The sequence below is a fragment of the Salvia miltiorrhiza genome, chromosome 7 (genome assembly GCF_028751815.1).
Source record: "Salvia miltiorrhiza cultivar Shanhuang (shh) chromosome 7, IMPLAD_Smil_shh, whole genome shotgun sequence".
In the NCBI taxonomy this organism is placed as follows: domain Eukaryota; kingdom Viridiplantae; phylum Streptophyta; class Magnoliopsida; order Lamiales; family Lamiaceae; genus Salvia; species Salvia miltiorrhiza.
Window position 1 is genome coordinate 22,315,664 of NC_080393.1, and position 24,227 is coordinate 22,339,890.

General features: G+C 37.7%; 5 protein-coding genes and 1 non-coding gene across 6 annotated transcripts; 3 read left to right on the plus strand and 3 right to left on the minus strand.

The window, feature by feature from the left end:
* The first annotated feature begins 489 nt into the window (after window positions 1-489).
* On the plus strand, window positions 490-5,374 carry LOC130993478 (pectin acetylesterase 9). The gene is made up of 13 exons (XM_057918378.1): window positions 490-1,346; window positions 1,481-1,563; window positions 2,688-2,817; window positions 3,459-3,538; window positions 3,632-3,718; window positions 3,827-3,951; window positions 4,057-4,117; window positions 4,211-4,264; window positions 4,341-4,418; window positions 4,495-4,600; window positions 4,702-4,850; window positions 4,920-5,037; window positions 5,116-5,374. Exons 1-12 carry the CDS (start codon window positions 1,217-1,219, stop codon window positions 5,022-5,024), a joined length of 1,188 nt encoding a protein of 395 aa, XP_057774361.1. The 5' UTR covers window positions 490-1,216; the 3' UTR covers window positions 5,025-5,037; window positions 5,116-5,374.
* Window positions 5,375-8,682: 3,308 nt separating this feature from the next.
* LOC130993479 (glucan endo-1,3-beta-glucosidase-like) lies at window positions 8,683-9,488 on the plus strand. Its single transcript, XM_057918379.1, is given in 2 exon segments — window positions 8,683-8,978; window positions 8,980-9,488. Coding segments are annotated over 2 exon segments (615 nt in total). The 5' UTR covers window positions 8,683-8,825; the 3' UTR covers window positions 9,442-9,488.
* Window positions 9,489-12,935: 3,447 nt separating this feature from the next.
* TRNAC-GCA (transfer RNA cysteine (anticodon GCA)) lies at window positions 12,936-13,007 on the plus strand. The gene has a single exon. It is a non-coding gene; the product is annotated as a tRNA-Cys (tRNA).
* An 813-nt stretch (window positions 13,008-13,820) lies between these two features.
* On the minus strand, window positions 13,821-14,168 carry LOC130993966 (ethylene-responsive transcription factor 3-like). Its single transcript, XM_057919005.1, has one exon. The coding sequence runs from the start codon at window positions 14,148-14,150 to the stop codon at window positions 13,821-13,823; it is 330 nt and encodes a 109-aa protein (XP_057774988.1). The 5' UTR covers window positions 14,151-14,168.
* An 856-nt stretch (window positions 14,169-15,024) lies between these two features.
* LOC130993967 (uncharacterized) lies at window positions 15,025-15,774 on the minus strand. The gene has a single exon (XM_057919006.1). It carries the CDS (start codon window positions 15,772-15,774, stop codon window positions 15,025-15,027), a length of 750 nt encoding a protein of 249 aa, XP_057774989.1.
* A 5,881-nt stretch (window positions 15,775-21,655) lies between these two features.
* LOC130993480 (tubulin beta-1 chain) lies at window positions 21,656-24,189 on the minus strand. The gene is made up of 3 exons (XM_057918380.1): window positions 23,678-24,189; window positions 22,891-23,160; window positions 21,656-22,508 (listed from the first exon to the last, which is right to left on the minus strand). Exons 1-3 carry the CDS (start codon window positions 24,069-24,071, stop codon window positions 21,823-21,825), a joined length of 1,350 nt encoding a protein of 449 aa, XP_057774363.1. The 5' UTR covers window positions 24,072-24,189; the 3' UTR covers window positions 21,656-21,822.
* Window positions 24,190-24,227: the final 38 nt, after the last annotated feature.

Consider the following 24,227-nt stretch of genomic DNA (forward strand, 5'->3'; position numbering starts at 1 on the left):
ATTATATTAAACCTGCGTAAATTTCAATACTTTGAGAAAAAAAGGCAAACGAAAATAGTTATTGTTATTCAGAAGAATAATTACGTAGCAGTCAAAATAAATAACAAGAAGGCATAATTTTGTGAGGAAGGGAGCGGCTAACAACCATAAAAGCCCAACCAAACGAGGTATCATGAAGGCATAACAGTGAGTGGATAACAACCACCATAAAAGGCTCTATCAAATCCCCACATTCCAAATCACTTAACCATCCATCTGTTATGAACTCCTTTTCAATCTCAATTTCCTAGTCAACATCATTTCGCGATAATGGAACTCTAATTATTGCTGTCCCGCTAACTAATTTTGCAATTTCGCCCCTCAACACCATGTAAATCCTAAATATGGCCCTCATTTTTTTTTTCAAAGGATGTCTTTTTATAAGAAAAATATAAATAAAATGCAAGTGTCCCTATTAAATGACTCGACACGCCTGTAAAAGAACAAACTAAATAAATATGGACACAATCTTTCCTCCTTCACTATTCTCTTTCATTCATGTAAGTATCGCTCCATCGCACAATAATAATGCCCTCTAAAAAATATCTTGTGTCCAATCCCGCATGCTAGTCGTTTTCCTTATATAATTCCTTCTTATCTCCCCGATTACTCCATCTCGTGGAAATCAAATTTCTATGGTTTGATGTCTTAATTACTAAATATTACTGTCAGCTTTGTGTTTTATTCAACCAATATATGTCATAACTATGTATTTATGATAAAAATTAAATTTAATAATACAGATATGAATATATAATAGTGAAACACAAGATATTATGAAATACTATGATAAACAAATTCGTTCCCAAGCCGCTTTAGATGTTTTGTGTTATTTTTGAATTGCAGTTCATTCCATCCTTGAACTTGTGAGTGAAGAATTCATAAATATTCCTTAGCTTCGAAATATGCTTTGTCTCTCTATAAAACAATTAACCAAACCATATATCTAAACGGATTCACATTACGTTTCAATCATTCTTTTCGTTGTTCCTTTCATGTGCACGTTCTTCTAAAGTAGGACCAAAGCCTCGAGAACTTTGCCTGCACAACGTCTCTGCCTCTCTCTGTCTCTCTCTCTTCGTGTATATATTCACACACACACACACATAGAATCTCGGTCTCTATATACATATATATGAGGCATTTTGGGAGATAACAACTCAGAAAGCCGACAGAAATGAAGGCGAATGCGGCGATAGCCGCGTTTAGGTTTCTGCTACTAACGTGCGCGGCGCGGTGCATTAGCTCGCAGGGGCAGCGGCGCGTGAACATGACTCTCGTCCGGAACGCTTCGTCGATGGGCGCATGTAAGTTTTCCGGCAGTAACATGAATCTGGTGATCTCTCATTTCGATTCTCATAGTTACAAGCTCATTTAATTTTTTATTACTTAGAAACAATTTTTTTTTGTCGTCGGGATATAATTTGAAAATTTTGTTTAGATTGCTTGGACGGAAGTTTGCCGGCGTATCATTTGGACAGAGGATTTGGGGCGGGGGCGCGCAACTGGCTTTTGCAATTTGAGGTAATTTTATGGGGCAGAAAGGGCAAAAGCATTCATGCTTGCTCTGCCATGTCAGACTCGTCTCGTCCCTTTTTCTCTTTTCTTTAATTTAATTTTTCTTGTCTCTCTTTTCTGTTTTGTCAACATTTGCTGCACTACACTTTATGGTACATTTCCAATGAGAATTGAAAGATTCATAGGATATAAACATTGAATGGCTAACTAAATGAGATATTTCTTCACAATTGTTAGTTTTTTTTATTATTATTATTATTATTATTATTATTATTATTATTATTATTATTATTATTATTATTATGTAATTTGGATAACAATTTAATTTCTATTTTTAGTTTTTTTAGGGTAGTTTCTATTTTAAGTTAAGCAAAAACAATTATTTATAAATAATCTTTTAATAATACTACTAGAAAATGCCTTTAGGAGGCCTCATACATCGCCTGTGTGTCGACAACGAAAAAATAGATTTTATATTGCCTCAGTTAAAATGGTTGACCGACATGTCACATATGTACTTGACGACAAGGATACCTAGTTTAAAGATCATGGATTCATGGTTAAATGGATAAAACTGAGCTGAATACCTTAATTTTAGCCCACTGGCCACCAGGTCCTCACCTTAGTGAAGTGACCCGTGTTCGATTCCTCTTGGGAGCGAATTGGAGATTGGAGATATAAGGTGGATTTTGGTGAATGGAGAGATAAGGTGGTTCTTGGAGTGGATGGGGGAACTAATTACTAACATCTAACATGACTTTGCCCGATCAAAAAAAAAAAAAAAAAGAATACCTTAATTTTACGATAGTATATAATTTAATTAGAATCCGATTTCATATTTTTCTTAACGCATGGTACCTTAAGCCTCACTTCAAATTCTAACTCCAATTGAGCTGCTATGTTAATAAAAAAATTACGTACATACTTTTATTTATTTATTATATTTTTTACTATTTCATAAGAATAGTAGGTATTATCATTATATTTTAACAACATAATAAATATAGTATTAAAAGATATAGATAGAGCTATGAATATGATAGCTACTGCCACTAGCACTAGCACAGTCTTGTTTTAGCAGCAAGAAATTAGTTGTCAAAAATAAAGTTATGTGAATAATAATAATACAGGGTGGTGGGTGGTGCAACGACGTCAAATCCTGCCTCGACAGAGCCTCTACTCGCCGTGGATCCACTCTTCACATGTCTAAGGTTGAGATTTTCTCTGGCATTTTGAGCAACAACGCTTCATTAAACCCTGGTATATATGCAATTTATCTCATCTCTTTGCTTCCATATATGCTTATTGTTGAATAGGACATCATTTCTTTCTAATTAATTCATATCTGATTATTGAATAATTATCCGACCCACTACAAATATGTTTGCACATGTAACATGTTGACAGCCATAAAATAATTTATACCAAAGAGAAAAAAGAAAGAAAGCAATAGCTATCATAATTAAAGTTTGCTCTGTTTATTTTTTGGTCCCCATAGAAAAAAATAAAAAAAATGAGACGCCTAATCAGACGAGCCTTTTGTCGACTGTTCGTGTAATGCCAATCATAATTCCTGCGGACATAGTATTAATTGTTACTCGAAAAAAACAAAAACTGGAAAAGGCAAAGAAAGGTAGCAAACAAATTAAGGTAGGAAAAGGCCATGTTCTTCAGCACTTTGTGGGGACACCGCTCTATTACACACGAGCTTCCCAGTTCGCTAAAGTAAAAACCCTCGTTGCAGTAAATCCGCATGTAAATTTTATGTATTCTTTTTTATCAAACTATCACACAAATTTTATTTTTCACATAAAATATCGATCTTGATCAATTAATACTCAAATTACATGATTAGAAATTAGTATTTCTGAAAGCTTCTTCCAACTTGCCTAAACTGACAGATTTTTACAATTGGAACCGTGTAAAGCTAAGATACTGCGATGGTGCCTCTTTTGCTGGGGATGCTGTATTTGATAATGGAGTAAGCTAATCGCATTACGTTTTTTCTGCAAAGGCCTTAATTAGATTGAGCTTTGTTTAATCTGAAAGTTTCACCATTTTGAATGAACCACAGACATCATTGCTTTATTTCAGAGGGCAAAGAATCTGGCAAGCAATCATTCTTGATCTTCTCCCAAAAGGCCTAGGCCAAGCAAAAAAGGTTCTTGAACCCTGTGGTCTAAGTTTCATTCTGTTTTCAAGAAAATGAATAGAGAAATTCATGTACCATTTACTTGACTCTGCATAGTTTCATCCTGTGTTATGGCAGGCTTTGCTTTCTGGTTGCTCTGCTGGGGGTTTGGCCACCTTTCTGCACTGTGACAACTTCAGTAGTTATTTGCCACAAAATGCAAGTGTCAAGTGCCTAAGCGATGCTGGGTTTTTTCTTGATGCGTAAGCTCTTAATATGGATATATGCAACATTTACAGACTGAATTTTCTGCACTACTCTATCCTTTATGATTCAATTCTAAGCTGCTGCGTTAACCCTTGTTGCAGACGAGACATTGCTATGAACCACAGCATGAGATATTTCTACAAAAGCGTTGTTTCTCTGCAGGTATGTACGCCTACCGCTGCATACAAAGTCCAGGGAATTATGTTTTGTCACTTTGTTCTGATATTCAGAAATCACCATTTCTTAACTTGACAGGGTGTGGAGAAAAACCTGAATAAGAATTGCACCACTTCTGGTTTTCCCGAATTAGTACGACACTCTTCCTATGTTTTATTTTCATAAGCTAAATAGATGAGTTGTTAATAACCCCCCGATTTCCTTGCAGTGCTTCTTCCCACAATATGTATTGCCATATATCAAGACGCCCTATTTCATCTTGAACACGGCGTATGATGTGTATCAAGTAAGAATATCTAGCATACATGATCTTTGTGCTTGTCGTGCCACAGCAGTTAAACTCTTCATCTATGCCTCGACAGTTTCATCACATCTTGGTGCCACCGGCTGCTGATCCTCACGGCCACTGGTTTCATTGCAAACTTAGTCCAAAAGCTTGTAATGCAGTCCAGCTAGCTACTTTACAAGGTTCACCTCCCTTAATGCTAATCTTCTTCTTTTCACCAAATCACAAAAAAAAAGCACTTATCTAATAGATTGAAGCACAACATTACTCTACATTCTCCCAGGATTCAGGAGATACATGCTCGAAACGCTACGGCCTTTTTACATGAACTCAACAAGTGGAGGGATGTTGATAAACTCTTGTTTTGCTCATTGCCAGAGTGAATCACAGGACACATGGTTAGCACTCGACTCTCCAAGAGTACACAATAAGGTTTGTCACCTTCTTATACATGATCGAGTCGAAAGTAATTTGTTACAGCAGCTGACGTCGTATTAACAGACCATCGCAGAAGCAGTTGGTGATTGGTACTTCAGCAGAAGGATAAGCAAGGAGATAGACTGTGCATATCCTTGTGATAATAGTTGCCATAATCAGTTAAGCTGATAGGTAGATTCAGGTATGCATGTTTCGATCTCGTGGAATAAAGATTTTCCAACTAGAACAAGCTGGTATTAATCTACAGTTTGTTTCCCAGGAATTCTTTTATACAAAGAAGCAGCATACGTAGAAGGATATTCTTTAAACAGGGGTTTTCCATTCTTCAAGGAAGCAGCTTGGACTCAGTTCAAATTTAGGCCTAATAGCATATGGTAATACTACAGATTAATTGTTGGTGAGACCTCTTCTTTGTAAGGGATGAGATCTAAGGATCTAGTCCCACCATTCCGCCTCCTCCAAATTGGAGAAAAAACAATAAGAAAAAAAAAAGCAAGAAACTACAGATGATTGGGAAATTTACATTAGTAATTATTTGCAAAATTTAGGAAGTGAACTTCGATTTTAGATGTGGTGGATGGATCTATTTAACCACCCAAAAATGCACGTTTTCTTACGAGGGTGTGTGTGTGAGTCTATTAATTTCTATACTTAACTTGTACCCATCCCCTGAATTCGTAATCATGTCTTTACTATTGGATTGCTAATATCAAATCATGTAGTCATGTAGAGAAGTTGTTGGAAATATTATTTATATGAATAGCCGAATAGGAGTATTAATTTAAGTGAGCACATTTCTTTAAAAGAGTTCAATTAAAATAAGAGTTTTTTGCATTCCAAGCCCAGTTAATCTGAAGCTCTAATGAAATGAAATAATGAAACATATTTTGATTGATAATAATTAATACCTTTTCTCTAAGAGTAATGCTAAACACCCACATTGTGGCTGCCCACAATTTACTTAAGTAGAAAATAATTTAATTTATTTAATTTATTTTTTAAAATAAAAATAAGATTTAGTCATTTTATCATATTCTCTATATTATAGTAATTTTTTTGCAATTTTTTTGTAACTTTTTTATTTTTATTAAAAAATAAATTAAAAATAAAAAATGCAAAAAAAAATTAAAAAAATAAGTACAATATAGAGAATATAATAAAATAACTAAATCCTATTTTTATTTAAAAAAATAAATTAAATAAATCAAGATTATCCTTATTATATTAGTGTGTGGGTGGCCACAATGTGGCTGCATAGATTTATTGTTTCTCTAATCATTAAATAGTAAGTTTGAGTCATCAGTTTTTTTTTTTTTTTTTTTTTTTTTTTTTTTTTTTTAATCTCGAACGAAATGACAATATGTCTTTTTTAGGGAATGCATATGTTTTTAGGTAGGTGGAAAATGTAATTAGGAAATTTAAAAAAGAGCGACATCGCCTTTTCTAAAGAAGAGATTGAAGAAGCGAGCGACATCGTTTTCAGGACTAACAAAAATAAAATTACGAAATTGCAGAGAGCGTAGCCGTAAATATACCACACAATCTTCAAATAGATTTATCAGATCTTAAGTCTACGATTCTATAACTAAGCTATCCTTTTCATTCTATAGATAATTTACGTTTTACTTTTCATTTTCGGCAAATGATATTGCTTTACTATGTATAACTACTAATGCCAATGGCACTCCGTATGCGAATTGCAATGCACAAGAATAGTTATAATTATTTAAATCAGATGGTCTCCTGTAAAATCGGTTTCACGGTAAAACTGATTTTATAGGAGTTTTTATATATATAAATTAATAAAAATAATTAAAATCAAACTATATATTATATATAATTAATTAATTAATTATAAATAATTTACTTGTAAGTTGTAAATGAAAAAATTAAATAATTAAATCATTCATTTGTAATTAATCAAGCAAGACGATATATTAAGTATATATTGCTTTAGAACATATGCTATAATTATTACTTTTTTATGCTTGACGAAAATTATATTGAATACTTTGATTCCTTAGAAAACTGACAATCGGGCTTAGCAACAATGTATTTTATTCTCTCATTTCTCGATAGTTTGTTATCATGCATTTATTTAGCACATTAGCAAAAATAAAAAATGAGGGAAAAAATGAATAATTTTGTTGTCTTTCTTTTGCTAAAAGTAAAGGTAGAATAAGTACAAAAATTAAAAGTTGGACCATGATTCAGTTATGCCTACGTACCAAAAGATCGATGTATAATAGAAGTATAATCTTTCTCTCGAATCAATTGATCGGGGATTTGAGTTATTTAGAGCGTATAAGTGTGGGTATATGAGTTGTAACAGAAAAAAAGAAACTTTAAAATTTGCCGTCACATTAACATTCAATATTACACCCTTCGTCCTATGTAAGTTGATCAATTTCTTTGCGGCATGGAATTTAAGAAACTACTCCCTTCATCCCATAAAACACATGCATATCATGAGACGATATGAGTTATAAGAAATCTTGTAAAATACAATGTAAGTAAGGAAATGTTAACGGTCTCATATTGATTGTAATGTTTAGTGGAAGAATTATTACTATAAATGGGGTATGCATGTTTTTATGAGATTGACAAAAATGAAAATTATGCATGTTTTTATGGGATGGAGGGAGTAGTGTTTTAAGTGTGTGTTTGGTAATAAAATGAATAAGTGATTAGATGTTTCCTTACTTATATTTATTCTATATAAGGAAATTGATCAACTTATATAATTGGGACGACTCGAAAAGAAATATTGATCAAGTTAGTTGGGAACGGAAGGAAAGGAAATATTAATGTAGTAATAATATTAACCTTTGTAATGTAACACATATGGGCTTAGTTCGAAGCCTAGTATTAGTAGTTAGCAATTTTTTTGTTGGTATGGTGTGTGATTTACGTTATAATATAGTCTCATTCTTATGAGTTATCTCAAATAAATATACAATCAACATCTGTAAGACGTGCAATTCAAGATTCAGATTCACACTGATATTCGGTGATATATTTATTATTTTATTCACTCTGAATTATTTTTTGAATTCATGATACTAACATGTTTAATGAACTTTACGTACTGTCTATAATCTTTACTCCTTAAGAAAAAAAATTGCTTACTATCTAAATAGAGTTGCACTCAAGATATATGTAGAGTCTATTCACATAATTCCTCATTAATCTTTTTATCCATAAGAAACAAAGTTAATCTTTTCATTGGATCATATAGGCCATGCAGTTGACTTATGAATTAGCATGCCAATCTCAAGTTATAATTTCCATATAACCCACACAGTAAAAGAAAATATCCCAGCACGCTTCCTGATATAAATATAGTATACTATCCCATAATAAATTCTCACCCATGATATTCCACTATAAAAATAAAAAATACATATATCAACAAATGAGCCCTACCATCCAAAGTTGAAGCTACTTCAAGATTCCCAATATTACTAATTTGTTACCATGGACGCACTTGTCTATTCTTCTTTGGCATTTTTCTTCACCTTCTTACTCTATAATCATGTAGGTAATTAAGAAAAACACATACCTCTCCATTCTCATTTTTCCTTTTTCATTATTTCTTTCGAATTTGATTTAACTGATGTGTATGTACAGAAGGTGTTGGAGCTACAGTAGGCATCAACTATGGGCTACTGGGAAACAACCTTCCATCTCCTTCCAACTCTGTATCACGCCTTCATCAGATCAAAATCACCAAAATTAGGGTTTTCCAACCCGACAAAGACGTTCTCACAGCCTTACACAACTCCGGCATATCCGTGATCGTCGGAACTTTCAATCAAGACTTGAAACCACTGGCCTCCGACAAATCCGCCGCCGCCGCGTGGGTTGCGGCGAACATCCTCCCTCATCCATCCGGCCGTCAAATTCACGTGCGTCGCCGCAGGCAACGAGGTGTACCCGGGGGAGCTAGCGCAGTACGTCCCCGCCGCAATGCGGAATCTCGACGCCGCCATCGCCGCGGCCAACTTATCCATACCGGTGAGCACGGCCGTTTCCATGCAGACGCTATCGACCTCGTACCCTCCCTCCGCCGGCGCCTTCGCCGAGGGCGCCAAGCCCCTGATGGCTGAGATCGCGGAGTTGCCTGGCGCGGAAGAAGTACCCTCTGCTTGTGAATGTGTACCCTTACTTCGCCCGCGTGGGGGACCCGCTCAACGTAGAGCTGGACTACGCGCTTTTCAGAGAAGGGGAAACGGTGGTTCACGATGGGCGGAACACTTACCTGAACCTGTTCGACGCGATGACGGATGCGGCCTACGCTGCTTTGGAAAAGGTGGGTGGCGCAGACGTTGAGATCGTGGTGTCGGAGACGGGATGGCCGAGTGATGGAGGGAGAGACGCGAGCATAGAGAACGCTGGGACGTATGTGAATAATCTGATGGGACACGTGTCGTCGGGGAAGGGGACGCCGATGAGGCCGGGGAAGGACATCCAGACTTATATATTCTCGATGTTCAACGAGAATCAGAAGGCGGAGGGTGTGGAGCAGCATTGGGGCTTGCATTACTCTAATCTCACCCCAGTTTATCAACTGGATCACCTTTGATTCAATTGTGTATATATATATATATATAACAACAATGATTACTACAAGATCAGCTGCCTCACTAATTTTAATCAATATGCATGGTAACACTAATTTACTCAATTAACCAACATAAACCTGTGGTTACAGCTAATGTTAATTTTCAAGTTAATTAAATGAGTCCAAATAGGTTATATAAACTCTGGACAACACGAAATCTCCTTCGTCTATATCAAAATATGTATAACATATAGAAAAAGGAGTCGCTCTCCGGTGAATTCAGATGAAGCTTGCATCCTACTTCAATTTTAATAATTATATATATATATATTGTTAGTCATTTGTCATAATGTAAACATCTCATTGGAAGTTACTTTTTTTGATCTGTATGACAACGCGAGTGCTTTGTAAAATTTTTTTGCAACATTAATCTGAAAACCTTCATTCTTCGAAGCGAGTGTTTTTGGTAATGAGATTGTTGGCCTCTCCTTAATCTTAGGTCCTGGCTTCATGAGGGAGCTTTATTTCAAATCTATGCAATTTTAGAGCCTTTAACATAAATTTAAACATGGAAATCTCTTTCAGTATGGAAATCTCAAATTACACATAGAAACATTTTAGAGTTTAAAATTATTTAAGTCCACTATCTTAAGGTGGTTTGCAAAAATAGGCCAATATTTTTCGCACTTGCAAAAATAGGCCAATTATTTTAAATTTCGGCATCCGTGAGCCATATTTGTACCCAATTAGGCTATTTTGGGCCATATTTTGACCCAAAAAAGTGGCCTATAAATGCTGAATTGAGCCCAAATGTGACCTAAGAACACCAAAAACTAAAATAATTGGCCTATTTTTGCAAGTCCGAAAAATATTGACCTATTTTTCCAAATCGCCCTAAGATAGTGGTCTTAAATAATTTTAAACTCAACTTTTTTTTTATAATTATCATACTTTCTTTATTTCTTTTTAATTTTTTAATTAATAAAAAATATTCAATATACATATCAAATTAAAGATCGTTGCAAGAGCTTTAATTTGATATATAATATGTAAATAATAGATTTAAACTAAGAAATTCAAATAAGCTAAAAGTTTTAAAATAATACTTCATTTTTCTCTCATCTCTCTCATTTTTTACGCAATATAATTTTTATTGTATTTGAAAATATTATATATACATGTAATATTTGATTCATGGAATTCTAAGACTTGGAGAAATAAAATTAATATAACTATTCAAATAGTATATGATTTTTAATAGGGGTAATTGCCTGTAAATTCCTAACGTTTACACGAAATTGGTTTTTGCACCTTTTTTATTTTTCTTCTTTTAAATACCTAACCTTTAGTTTTTGTCTGAAAATTATCCGGCGATCGGTTTTTTCTTACGCCGGCGTCGGAAATGCCACTGTGACAGCCGGAATCGACAAGGTGGCAGCCGGAATTGCCACCAAAACCTATTTTTTACATGTGAAAAAAAAATTAAAAGAAAAAGGAAAAAAGGAAATCCCCCACCCCAAATTGTCCTTTCCCCTTCCCCCACCCCAAACCCTAACTCTCCCTCCCCCCACCTGGCGCCGCCCCCTGCCACCTCCACCACCTTTGGCGCCGCCACCCACCGCCACCACCACCAACGTTCCACCGCCTGGAGCAGCAGAGGAAGCTCCAGATCTCGATCAAGCTCCACCCGCCGCCGTCCTCCGCCTCACCAAGCTCCAGATCGAGAAGCTCCCCCACCCACCGCCGCTCCCTCCCCTTTCCCTACCCTCCGCCGCAGCCCAGCGCAACCCCATTTTCCGACTCCGCTACGACTCCCTCGCTTGGAAGATAGAAAAATAATATCTTTTTGTGTTGATAGAATTAGGGCTCTGTTGGGATTGAAGGGGGATTTTCAGACGGATGGGGTTTGAGGGAGAAACGATGGCGGCGGCTTCGCCGCTGCTATCGCTGGAATTTTAGAGAGGGGGGAGGTCGGAGGTTGTTGAGGAAGAAGGAAAAGTGTCTGTTGTAGCCGGAAGAAGGGTCGGAGGTCGGAGGTTGTTGGGCCGCGGTTGGAGATGGTGGCTGGAGGTGTGATTCCGGTGGTGTATGGCTGGTGGTCGGATTTCAGAGGTTGGGGGCGGCGCGCCGGTGGTCCTTGGTGTTTCCATGGTCCTTGGATTTTCTTCTCGCTCAAAACAACGATTGGCGGCCGTTCACCGGAGCTTAAGGGTCATCAGCAACGGTGGAATCTGAGGAGAAGAGGTGTTGTGGGGGGGTGTTTGATGAGAGCGGCGGCGGGTGGGAGGAAGGGGCGGCGATGGTGGTGGCAACAGAGGGAAGAAGACGAGAGGGGGGTGGGGGATTTCCTTTTTTCCTTCGCTATTTTCGTCGGTAAATTTAAAAAAATTATTAAAAAATAAATTAAAAATAATAAATAATATTTAACGACAAATTATTTTCCGTCGCTAATAATTTCGTCGGTAAATTAAAAAAATAAATAAATGAAAAATAATGAATAATATTTAACGACAAATTATTTTCCGTCGCTATTCCGTCGATAATTACCAACGGATTATTTTCCGTCGGTGTCCGATATGTTTTGTTGTAGTGTAATATTCGAGTCTCTATTGAAATGGATAACCAATTATTGTGATAAATTATATTTATAAATATAAATTTGTGTAGATATTTAACAAATGTTACTATACATATTTTTTATGAGAACAAATAATAAATCGTTATTTACATAACAAATTCATTACTTTGATATAAATATTATTTTATTTATTACAATTATAAATATAATTGAAATAAATACCCGTCGAATTTCAACGGGTTACACACTAGTGTTATAATATAAGATCCTTGAGAGATTTATTATGGCGTGTGGATCAGTTTAGCTAAATTATATTTTCTTTTCTCTTGGTACCTATTCGTTTGGAATATTTCCTACATGGAATTTTTTTTCACGATTACACCCTATATATAAATTGTTGAAGATTCAAGTGAAGGTTGTCGTTTTTTAGTCTTGTTTACTTAGTATTCTCATAAGATTCTATGGAATTCAAACCCAACACATTGAAGTATTTCAACAAAGTAATAAATCAATCACAGATCTTGATAATCTAAGAGTTGAAAATAATTCTTATTATATATTAATTTTAAATATAGTTCTTATTTTTAATTTAAAACGCCAAATAGAGCTACATGGCTAAATAAGTGAGTATGTTCAACATATCATTGTTAAGTATTTCATAATTCTATTTTTAAGGTTCCAGTGAAAACAGCGATCAAGTTCATAAAACTAACGATAAAATTATATTCCAGTAATTACCGATGCACCTAAAAATTATTGGGGATTTGGGAGCGAAATGTTGTTTTAACTTATATTAATAATTACATACTATCCCCTAAAGAACATTGTATACAAATGATTTTGAAATCTTTAATATATATGTAAACTTTTTATAATTATGTTGGCCAAAAATAATTGACATTATATTTTACTTTTGGTGCGAAAGATTAAACAAGAAGGGTCCATAGCTCAGTGGTAGAGCAATTGACTGCAGATCAATAGGTCACCGGTTCGAACCCGGTTGGGCCCTTATATATATATTTTTTTTCATTTTGCACATTTAAATGAAAAAGCTCATCCATTGCCCTTTATGTTGATTCCTTTGTATATATTTTTTTCTTTCATTTTGCACATTTAAATGAAAAAGCTCATCCATTGCCCTTTATGTTGATTCCTTTGTAATATAGTACGAAATAAAATGTACATTTTCGATTTACTTTGTATCATCTTTTTTTCTTCTTTCATTTTGCACATTTAAATGAAAAATTTGCTCATTCATTGCCCTTTATGTTGATTCCTTTCATTTTGCACATTTAAATGAAAAATTTGCTAATTCATCGCCCTTTATGTTGATTTTTTGTAATATAGTACGAAATAAAATGTACATTTTCGATTTATTTTATATCATAACATATAAAACCATTTTAATGAAAAATTTGCTCATTTATTGTACTTTATGTTGAATTTTTGTAATCTACGAAATAAATTTATAATGTACATTTTTTATTTTTTTTTAATATCATAACATATAAAACCAGTTTAATGAAAAATTTGCTCATTTTTTGCCCTTTATGTTGAATTTTTGTAATATACGAAATAAATTATAATGTACAATTTCAATTTATTTTAGGGTAAAGGTGCAGATTAGTTCCTAAAGTAGACCCCCTAGAGCGTTTAGCCCCCCACACTCGACTTTGGTGCAAATACCTCCACTATAGTACATGAAAAATATGCAAATAACTCCACCTATTAACGGACCTTTTGACGCCGTTTACTTAATTTTTTTTTTATTTTTTTTTTGAAATTGGTCTCTCTCTCTCTCTCTCTCACACACACACACACGTCAGTTCACACCCCCACCCCAATTGAGATTTTGGGGGTTGAAATTGGGGGAAACGGCGTCGTTCAGGGACACGAGGAAGTTGGTCTTGGCCTTAGAGCCGCGGAGCGAGCGAGCGGCGGTGTCGTAGGCGCGGGCGGCGTCCTCCGCCGAGTCAAAGGTGCCGAGCCAGACGCGCGTCTTCTTCCACGGGTCTCTGATCTCCGCCGCGAAACGGCCCCATGGCCTCTTCCTGACGCCGCAGAATCTGACCTCCTTAGAAATACCAGATCCGTTGACTTCGCCGCCGTGAATCGCCTCCGCTTGCCTCGCCACCGCTCTGCCGCGCCGCATCGCCCAAATCAAAAGATGAGATAGGGGGGGAGGGGGAAATCAAATCTATCCATTTGATTTGATGGTGCGAAAATAATTATGAAATGAAAAGGGAAGGGGTCTGGGCTAGGAAGAAAACATATGTACAAGGGAAACAACAACGCTGCAGATACTAGAGAGAAGGAGGCTTAGAAGAGATGAGATTTGGGATAATCTTGTTCATTCAAAAAATTGATACCACTTCAGTTAACTCACATTAATTCTTAAGGTGTTTTTTTTTCAATATGCAAAGCCAATCGCAGAGCAGTCAATTGAGGCAGCGCCGACATCGGAGCAGCAGCGGCGGTGTTTGGTCGGAATGTGCTTGAAGTACCTTCTTCGTCAATTTCCCGTAGACCGTCCTCCGTCGCCCTTTCCCACTCACCCTCCTCTGCCGTTGATGGCCAACAATAGTTGCTGCCGCTTGAAGCTCCCATCCACCGTTGCAATTCGTTGAAGTGTGTGTGTGTAAGAGAGAGAGAGAGAGGTAGAGAGAGAGAGACCCATTTCAAAAAAAAAAAATTAAGTAAACGGCGTCAAAGGTCCGTTTGTAGGTGGGGTTATTTGCATATTTTTCATATACTATAGGGGAGGTATTTGCACCAAAGTCAAGTGTGGGGGGCTAAACGCTTTAGGGGGGTCTACTTTAGGGACTAATCTGCACCTTTACCCTTTATTTTAGTATATCATAACATATAAAACTATTTTAATGAAATTTACGATTTTTTTTTTGATCAGAAATAAGGTGTATATTATACCGAAAAGGTACCAGTAGTACCGTGATACAAGCAAGAGAACAAGAGTATCAAGAGTATCAACTCAAGTTCAAAAGGCACCCAAAACCAGCACAAAAAACCTACGAGAAAGCTGCCAAGAACCAGTTCCTAAAATCCGAGGTAGAACTCGACATCTTGTACGTCATCTTCCATCCCCAAAGCCTCGATTTAATCTCTGCAAACAGCTTCTCTCCATTCCACTTGCCTTGATTGAATTTGCATTCATTTCTCTCTTTCCATAAAACCCAAGTCGTGCAAATCCAAACTCCACGCAGGAAGCGCTGATCCTCCTTTTTCCCCAGATTTGTGAAGGCATTGTAGTGATCTTTCACCTTACGGTGCAACACCGTCTGCTGACCAAGCCAAATGATGATCTTTTTCCAGATGTCATCTGAGTTTTGACAAGCAAAGAAAGTGTGTTCAATCGTTTCTTCCTTTAACTTACACCACACACACAAAGCCTCAGAGTTTTGAATTGGAACCTGTCGTTTCAGAAGATTATCACATGTAGGAAGTCTTCCTTTGAATAACTTCCATGCTGTGGTAACAGCCTTAAGGGGGGCTGGGGCTTTCCAGATAGTCAACATCTCCTTCTTCATCATTCCAGTGCTTGTGGGATTCGCCATCAAACAGATAGCCTTGTAGGCCGACTTGACTGAGAAAGTGAAGTCCGAAGTAGCTTTCCACTTCCAAACATCCGATTTCCCAGCTGTAAGACAATAGTTGCTGAGAAGGTCAGATAACCGGTGCACCTGTTCCTGCTCACTATCCCTTAAAACTCTATTCCAGCTGAGCTTCCACCTCCATTCTCCCCCGATCCACTCTCTCATGCTTTTAATAGAACCTCCCTGGTTATTATTGAGACGGAAAAGTCTAGGGAAAAGGTCCGAGAGTCTCTCATTTCCGGCCCAAAAATGATGCCAAAATAAGACCGAATCCCCCTCCCCTAACAGAATTTCCAAATTCCCCCTAAGCCACTTTCCTTCCTCTCCCCAGCTCAGTTTCAAAATGTTTTTCCACCAGCCTGTTCTCAACCTCCCATTCCCCTCCACCCGAAAGCCCTCGTCATCCCAATTGAGGTTACCATGGCGCGACCTAATAACCCGAGTCCACAACGTCTCTTTTTCCACCAGAAACCGCCAAAGCCATTTGGCTAAAAGTGCCGCATTGAACCAATCAAGATTTTTGAGGCCGAGACCCTAGGGCTGAGCATCGGTTCAAAACCGAACCGAACCGAACCAATTTCACAAAACCGAAACCGAACCGACATAGGTAGTACACGGACCGAACCGAACCGCCTGGAGCCCGAAAACCGACCATAACCGAACCGGCTGAAACCGATCGGTTTCGGTCGGTTACCGAACCGACCGATTTGCCCAATTTTTTGAAAAACAGCCTGTAATATTCGAAAAAATATATAAAAATTTGCCCAAATCAAACCCCAATCTATGCATTCATTCGATTTACCAACCACCAAAAATTCGAAAAAAAAAACTGACCAAAACAAACTTCAAATTTTAATCGAAAAAACAACAAAAATTCGATTTACCTTTCGGACGAGGGGAGAAAGGTGACGGGTGGAGGTCTGCGTGACTGCGTCAGGCTTCAGCGGCGGAGGAGAAGCCGATCTGGAGACGTTAGACGCGGCGGGGGGCGGCCGGCGGTCTGGCTCGTGCTGGAGACGTCAGACGCGGCGGGGGGCGGCCGGCGGTCTGCTCGTGCTACCGTGCGCGAAGAATGGAGGCGACGCGGGCAGGTGGTCGCCGGTCGGAGAATGGAGGCGCGGCTGGGACTTGGGAGGGAGGGAGGAGAGTTGGGTTTCAATGGAGAAGGAGGCGCAGGCAGCAGTTAAAAATTGGGGGGAGGGGCTAGGGTTTTAGTTTTACATTTAGTAAATGTAATATAAAAATATAAAATAAATAATATATATCATGTATCGGTTCGGTTCGGTTCATAACCGAACCAAAACTAAAAAACCGACAACCGAACCGATACCCATCGGTTTTTATACTTAAAAACCGAACCGAACCGACAACCAAAAATTCTAAAACCGAACCGAACCGGAAATGATCGGTTCGGTCGGTTTTTTCGGTTCGGTCGGTTCGTTGCTCAGCCCTACGAGACCCCCACAACTATAATCCACACACATCTCCTCCCACTTGACCCAGTGGATTTTCCTCTCCTCCAAGCCTCCACCCCAAAGAAACTTACACAAAGAAGCGCGAATTTCAGCTAGGATGCAAATGAAATTTACGATTAATTTGAGTTTATTTATATCATAACATAAAACATAATTGAGTTTATTTTAGTGAAATTTGAAATCAATTTCAAATCAATTTAAAAATTCAGTGGTAAATTTGTAGTTATAATTATATTAGTGGTTTATTTATATTTTTTTATTTTTAATTTCATTTTTCTTTATCTTTTTTTTCTTTCTAAAATTGTGAAATTCGACTAATTATAAAATATTTCATATGAATATCTAATTAAAGATCACAAATAAAAGCTTTAATTTGATATTCCCTCTGTCACATTCAACATGACCCCTTTACTCTCACAGAAGGGGCCATGTTAAGTGGGACAGAGTGAGTAAATATTTTATATAAATATTTGATTTAAAATGTATAAGTTATACTCCCTCCGTCCCAATAATCTTGTCCCACTTTCCTTTTTGGGTTGTCCCAATAATCTTGTCCCATTTCCTTTTTTGGTAATAATTAAAAAATGTTTAGCTTCTATCTCTCTCCTAATTAACACACTCACATCTCTTTCATAGCTCTCTCTCTCTAAACCCCTCTCTCCTACCCACCGTCTGGACTCTCTCTCTTTGCCGGAAACTCACGGCCGCCGCCTATCCTCCATCCTCACGGCCGCCGCCCACCCTCTGGACTCTCTCTCTTTGCCGGAAACTCACGGCCGCCGCCTATCCTCCATCCTCACGGCCGACGCCTTCTGTCCTATCTTCTCCATCCTCACGGCCGCCGCCTATCCTCCATCCTCACGGCCGTCACCCCCTCATGCTTCATCTTCTCCATCGCGCCACTGTGCCCAGATCTAAGCCAAGGGAGGGGAGATCTGTAAAACCGCTGTGGTGAAAAGCCCATGAGAGGTCGACGGAACCCTAATCGGCACTGTAGAGGAGCCTCAATGCACCTGCCGCCCTCCCACCTGAATCTGAGCGCCACATCCGGCGCTCTCCCACCTCCACCCTTTCGAGCTCCTTCGCCCTCTCGCCTCCACCCATGCGCCGCCTTCACCCTTCTCCCACCTCCACGGCCAGCGCGCCATGTTCTCCCTTTCCCGCGCCGCCGTGTCGCCGCCTTTCCTGCTTCATCTTCTTCGGCTGAACGGCCGGAGCCACCGCCGCCGCCGCCTGTAGAAATGAGGGTTAGCAATTTGGGGGTTGGGGTTTACAGAAATGGTGTGTTTCTTTAATTTCTTGAATTTCTATAAACACTTCTTCAATATAGGGGAAATTTATCTGTTGGTTGTTGGAATGATGGTGTGTAAGGGAAGGAGGCGTCGGCGCCGGCGCCGGCTTGCCGGAGTTGAGAGCGGCAGCATAATTTTGAAGAATTAGCTATTGCTTTGTTAACCATACTTAAATCAATTAATAATATAATTAAACATGTGGGTCATACAACTTAACCTCTAATACAATTTTTCTTAATCTCCGTGCCCAAAAGAAAGGGGACAAGCTTATTGGGACGGAGGGAGTATTTATTTAAAGATTAAAATTTTAAAAAAAATCTCTCTCATCTCTTATCTTTTTTTGAATAAATCTATTTTGTAATTCTTTTTTATTTTTATTTTAATTTATTTTTTCTACCTTTTTATAATATCAATTTTTATTATTGTGAATTAATCTTTATTCTTTTTATTTTTTTTATATTCAAATTAAATATATTCAGTTAAAATTAATTTTTTTTAACTGAGAGAATTAATGTGCCGGCAGATTTACGCCGATGGGAGAGTTTATGCACTCATAGGCTGAGTGAGAGAGAGAGAGAGAGAGAGAGAGAGAGAGAGATGAATGCGCTGAGAAAGAGATGGGTAGTTCATGCCAAGAGAAAATACGCTAAGAGACACAAAGGAGTTTAATGTGTTGAGAGTGGAAGTTCATGCCAAAGGAAAATACGTTTATAGAGACAAAGGAGTTTGATCCAAAATCTTTCACAAAGAAATTTTTTGGATATATCAATTTTGTCACTCGAGTTATGCCTGACGAATTATTGTCTTTTTTATACTTACGCGTATGTTCTGTGGGTAGGTGGGGGCAATCTCTGTTCCATTCAAATTTGAGTCAAAACTCAAAAGCATATGAGTCATATGACAATTATTTCAAATTTGTTCGTTCTATTGCTCGTGAATGTAAAAGCATTAATTAAAAAATGAAAATCATATGAAGTGTAGATATTTTAGAATGTGGGTAGTTTTGACAGATACTTATAATTTGATATGTTACCACTAAATTTTAATATGAATATATTCAAATGTAAATTTGTTTAATTGTCAAGTCAAGTTTCGACCAATCACATCACTTTCAATTTGTCTTATATGAGTGACACATGAGTGTCACCAATGAGAATAGTCTAAGAAAGTGGACTCCAATTAATAGCTTATAAAATGGGCTTTAAAAATTTCATGTTCATTTCATTGAAAATAACCCATTCAATTTTAAAGTCAAACATTTAATTAATTTTAAAATTTAAATATTACATTAATTAAAATAAAATACAAAAAAAAAATTATACACAATCCGTCCTGTAAAAGATCCTAATTTTTGGAGTGTTCACAAAAAAAATAGTCATATTGTATTTATGAAAACTACCCCACAATAGATTATGCTTCATATATTAACTTTTTAACATATTGTACCACTCATAATATTTCTCTCTCCTTCACATACACAATCCAATTCGACCATATCTCCACTCACAATACAATTAATAATCATTATTAACACTACATTACAATGGGACACCGTTTCTCTAATATATTTAATTAATTTTATTAAAACTCATGTCACTCCCTCCTAGGACTATTTACAAGACGAAGGGAGTAATAATTAAAATAAAATTATAATAATTTAATTGTTGGATCGGTGTGAAGCCGACTCTCCCAATAGCGTGTTCGCGCTATTGGAAGTAAGGATCCGCCTCCACCACATTTACGATGCGTAAGAATAAGGATTGAGCATACTAAAATGTGGCCAGAAAAATGCTTCCCCAAATACCGAATTAGGGGCGAAGTAATCCTGATAAATTCATTGACCACCGGCTTCACGATCTCGATGAATGTATGCTTTTGTCTTTCCTCTTGTTTTTAGAGGGCTATCCAATTCTACATGACTTGTTATTTCTCAAAATCGATTTTCAAGGTGCACAAATTGAATGACGGGAGGAACGTTCAAAGTCGGGACGACCGAAATCTTATTGGTGTTTGAGTCGGAGGAAAGTTGGAAGAGGAGTGGGAAGAAGAAGATGTTTTTAGAGGAGAAAATAAGAAATAGGAATTGAATTTAATGTGAAAATTTAAAAGAATATTAAAATAGTATTTATAGAAGAATTTTAGAATTAAATAAAAAAAAGAGCCGTTTGTAACGATTAATTTTTTTGAAAAATCAACTAAAATAGCCATTTAAAATTAAATAAATTTAATTTCTTATTTATTTATTTTTTGTTGGAAAGAAGAGCCAGCCCTCGAGCCGGGGGGCGAACGAGCTGGGCTCGAGGCGCGTATTAGAGCCCACGGTCCGATATATACTCCATATTTTGTACAAAGTCTTTCTTTCATTTCTTTTCTTTTTGTGTTTGAAGGCATTGTGGTACAAAGTTGGTTGGCACGTAAACGTGTAATATTGATGTAGTGGTAATGGTGGAAGATAATGTGAAATAAAATGATTGCTAATTAATTAGCACCATAAATTTCATTTATACTTTAGCAAGTAACCATGATGATAGAGTAGTTTTGAAGTATTTACTCCATATTGCAACTTTTCCCACTGTTATTATATCCTGGACTAGTGAAGTCGATCATTTCTAAATTATTAATAATTGGGTATAATTTGTTAATCTTCCTGGACAATGGGGCCCTTGGATGAGATCTATTTGTAAAGGAAAAGTAGAAAAAATCAAGTGTTGAGTTTTCTTGTGGCTTAGTCCTTTCTTATATTACTGCAAGCCTGATCATAGTTTGTTAATCCATAATATGAGCAACAACTCAATAGCTACCAGTTTAAGTAACAAGAAAAATCATGTGGTGCAGAGGATTTGTACCTGTAGCTATTAAGTTGTTGAGAGCATTCTATCACCTGTTGTGTGTGTGCAGAAAAATCATGTAGTGCAGAGGATCAAACCTTGTTGATGCAGAGGTGATGAGGTTCTGCAAGGAAAACATGGCTGCCTTCAAGGTTCCAAAGAGCTGATTCAGTCCCTAAAACTGCTACTGGCGGCGAATTGTAGCACAACACTTCCTTGCCCTGATATCTACTGCTAAAGTTCCCATATTCGGAGCTTAAGCTGCCTGCTGTTTTCTCTGCTTATTACAAGGCGACCTAAGTGTTTCCATTTTGTTTTTGCTGTGTTTGCATAGAATGCAACATAATATTGTTTTTCTAGCCATCAAACAATATTTACTGTGTTTATATTCATGTATTTGGTGATATTGAAAAAGTTATATAGAAGTCAAGTATCAGTAAAAGAGAAAATGTGCAGCAGCCTAACAAATTGATTGATATTCAAAGATAGCATTAGTTAATGAAAAGAAAAGCACATATTAGACATGCCAAGGAGGCAGGAGTAATCTAATCCGAGAAAGCAAGTAAATCCCTTAAAACACAAACAAAAACACCTGAAGCAACAATAAGAAGACAAAATTTATGCTCCCTCCTGATACTCATCATCGTCTTCATACTCGTAGCCTTCCTCCTCCTCGTCTGCCGTTGCATCTTGATACTGCTGGTATTCAGAAACTAAATCATTCATGTTGCTCTCCGCCTCCGTAAATTCCATCTCATCCATACCCTCTCCAGTGTACCAATGCAAGAAAGCCTTCCTCCGGAACATGGCTGTGAATTGCTCACTGACCCTCCGGAACATCTCCTGAATTGATGTGGAGTTACCAATGAAGGTTGACGCCATTTTCAGGCCAGTCGGGGGAATATCACAAACGGTAGACTTGACATTATTAGGGATCCATTCTACAAAGTAGGATGAATTTTTGTTCTGGACATTGATCATCTGCTCATCCACCTCCTTTGTGCTCATTTTCCCACGGAACATGGCTGAAGCTGTCAAGTAACGACCATGGCGAGGATCAGCAGCACACATCATGTTTTTCGAATCCCACATCTGCTGTGTAAGTTCAGGAACGGTGAGGGCTCTGTACTGCTGTGACCCACGAGAAGTGAGCGGAGCAAAGCCAACCATGAAAAAATGCAGCCTAGGGAAAGGAATCAAGTTGACAGCAAGCTTGCGGAGATCTGAATTGAGTTGACCAGGGAACCGCAGGCAGCAAGTCACACCACTCATGGTTGCGGAAATCAGATGGTTGAGATCTCCAACTGTTAAACAAATGATCATATATTGTAGTAAGATCACGTGAACTTCGAATGCAAAGAAGAATGCATGTGTTAACTTAGCAGACAGTATGAGATCATTAACCAGCACATACAAGCTACCATGTGATGGCATATGAAAGTCAGATTGTATAAATTGTAGAGAATAAAAAAGGAGAATCAAAGTTTAACAGAAGCATATCTTTCTGTTTGATATCTAGAAAATAACCAAACTTTAGCTTCCTTACAAAAAAACAATGACTCACATAGCTAAAGACACTAAGCATGGGATAACATATTCCTTACACAAAGCATGGGATGACATAATCATGTAAAAACACTATACACCTGAAGCCAGAGATAGAAACAATAAATCAGAGCAACTTACAGCTAGGTGTGGTGAGTTTGAGGGTTCGGAAGCAAATGTCATACAGAGCTTCATTATCCAACACCATGCACTCATCAGCATTCTCGACAAGCTGGTGAACGGACAGAGTGGCATTATAAGGCTCAACAACGGTGTCTGACACTTTAGGTGATGGGAACACAGAGAAAGTGAGCATCATGCGGTCTGGATACTCTTCCCTGATTTTAGAAATCAGAAGTGTTCCCATTCCAGAACCAGTTCCACCTCCCAATGAGTGGCACACCTGAAATCCTGAGAATATGACAAATAAAACAAATGGTTAGTCAAGTGAACTGTATAAAATTTAAACAAAATTCACTCTCTTCATCAAGAGCAAAAACAATTTCAATCTGCTTGATTAAATAAAAGCAAAAACATATTGCGGTCCGGAGAGAATAAGCCATTAAATCTCGTGGAAAATGGGATATCCAAAATGATAAGGTCTTTCAACAGGTCAAAATCGTAATGCAAAGCTTGCCACGTGCAATGAATCTCAACTCAAAACTTATTCTCAGAAGTTCTCTAACCAAGATCTATACAAGGACTGAAACGAACAGAGGTCTAAGATTCACACTCTCCATTACGCCATATACACAGCACGAGCTAAATATCTAAACAGTTAGAAATTCGCTAAAGTGTATTCCAGATTGGAGAAGCCGATACAAATCGCACTCAAATCCACAGATCTTTCAAAATCACACCAAAAAATAAGTACTAATACCTTGCACGAGCCAAAGCAAAACGTGAAATAAGATAAATCATAGCTCACCCTGCAAGCAATCACAATTCTCGGCCTCCTTCCGCACAACATCAAGGACGGAATCGATTAATTCCGCCCCCTCAGTGTAGTGGCCCTTCGCCCAGTTATTCCCGGCGCCGGACTGCCCAAAAACGAAGTTATCAGGCCTGAAAATCTGCCCGTACGTCCCAGATCTAACGCTGTCCATGGTGCCGGGCTCCAAATCCATGAGCACGGCACGCGGAACAAACCTCCCGCAGCTGGCTTCATTATAGTAGACGTTCACGCGCTCCAATTGGAGATCGTTGTCGCCACTGTAGCGTCCGGTGGAGTCGATCCCGTGCTCAGCGCACACTACCTCCCAAAATTTTGCACCGATTTGGTTACCGCACTGGCCACCCTGGATGTGCAAGATCTCACGCATTTTGCACAAGTGAAAGAGAAGAGAGTGTGTTTGCACAGAGAGAGAAGGAGAGAGTGAGTTTGTGAGTGCGGAGTGCAGAGACTGATGAGTGAATGGGGTTCAAATAACGGGCAGTTTTCACTCGGAATTTGAATTTTGAATTTCTTCGAAAATTAT

What these genes read in the sequence shown, in the direction of transcription:
- LOC130993478 (XM_057918378.1), top strand. Translation starts at nt 1,217, where the DNA reads ATGAAGGCGAATGCGGCGATAGCCGCGTTTAGGTTTCTGCTACTAACG. An exon ending in CGCTTCGTCGATGGGCGCAT is followed by an intron (nt 1,347 to 1,480) that starts GTAAGTTTTCCG and finishes AATTTTGTTTAG; the next exon opens with ATTGCTTGGACGGAAGTTTG. An exon ending in CTCCAAGAGTACACAATAAG is followed by an intron (nt 4,851 to 4,919) that starts GTTTGTCACCTT and finishes TCGTATTAACAG; the next exon opens with ACCATCGCAGAAGCAGTTGG.
- LOC130993967 (XM_057919006.1), bottom strand. Translation starts at nt 15,774, where the DNA reads ATGAGAGAGTGGATCGGGGGAGAATGGAGGTGGAAGCTCAGCTGGAAT.
- LOC130993480 (XM_057918380.1), bottom strand. Translation starts at nt 24,071, where the DNA reads ATGCGTGAGATCTTGCACATCCAGGGTGGCCAGTGCGGTAACCAAATC. An exon ending in GAATTGTGATTGCTTGCAGG is followed by an intron (nt 23,161 to 23,677) that starts GTGAGCTATGAT and finishes TCATATTCTCAG; the next exon opens with GATTTCAGGTGTGCCACTCA. An exon ending in CAAACTCACCACACCTAGCT is followed by an intron (nt 22,509 to 22,890) that starts GTAAGTTGCTCT and finishes TTTGTTTAACAG; the next exon opens with TTGGAGATCTCAACCATCTG.
- LOC130993966 (XM_057919005.1), bottom strand. Translation starts at nt 14,150, where the DNA reads ATGCGGCGCGGCAGAGCGGTGGCGAGGCAAGCGGAGGCGATTCACGGC.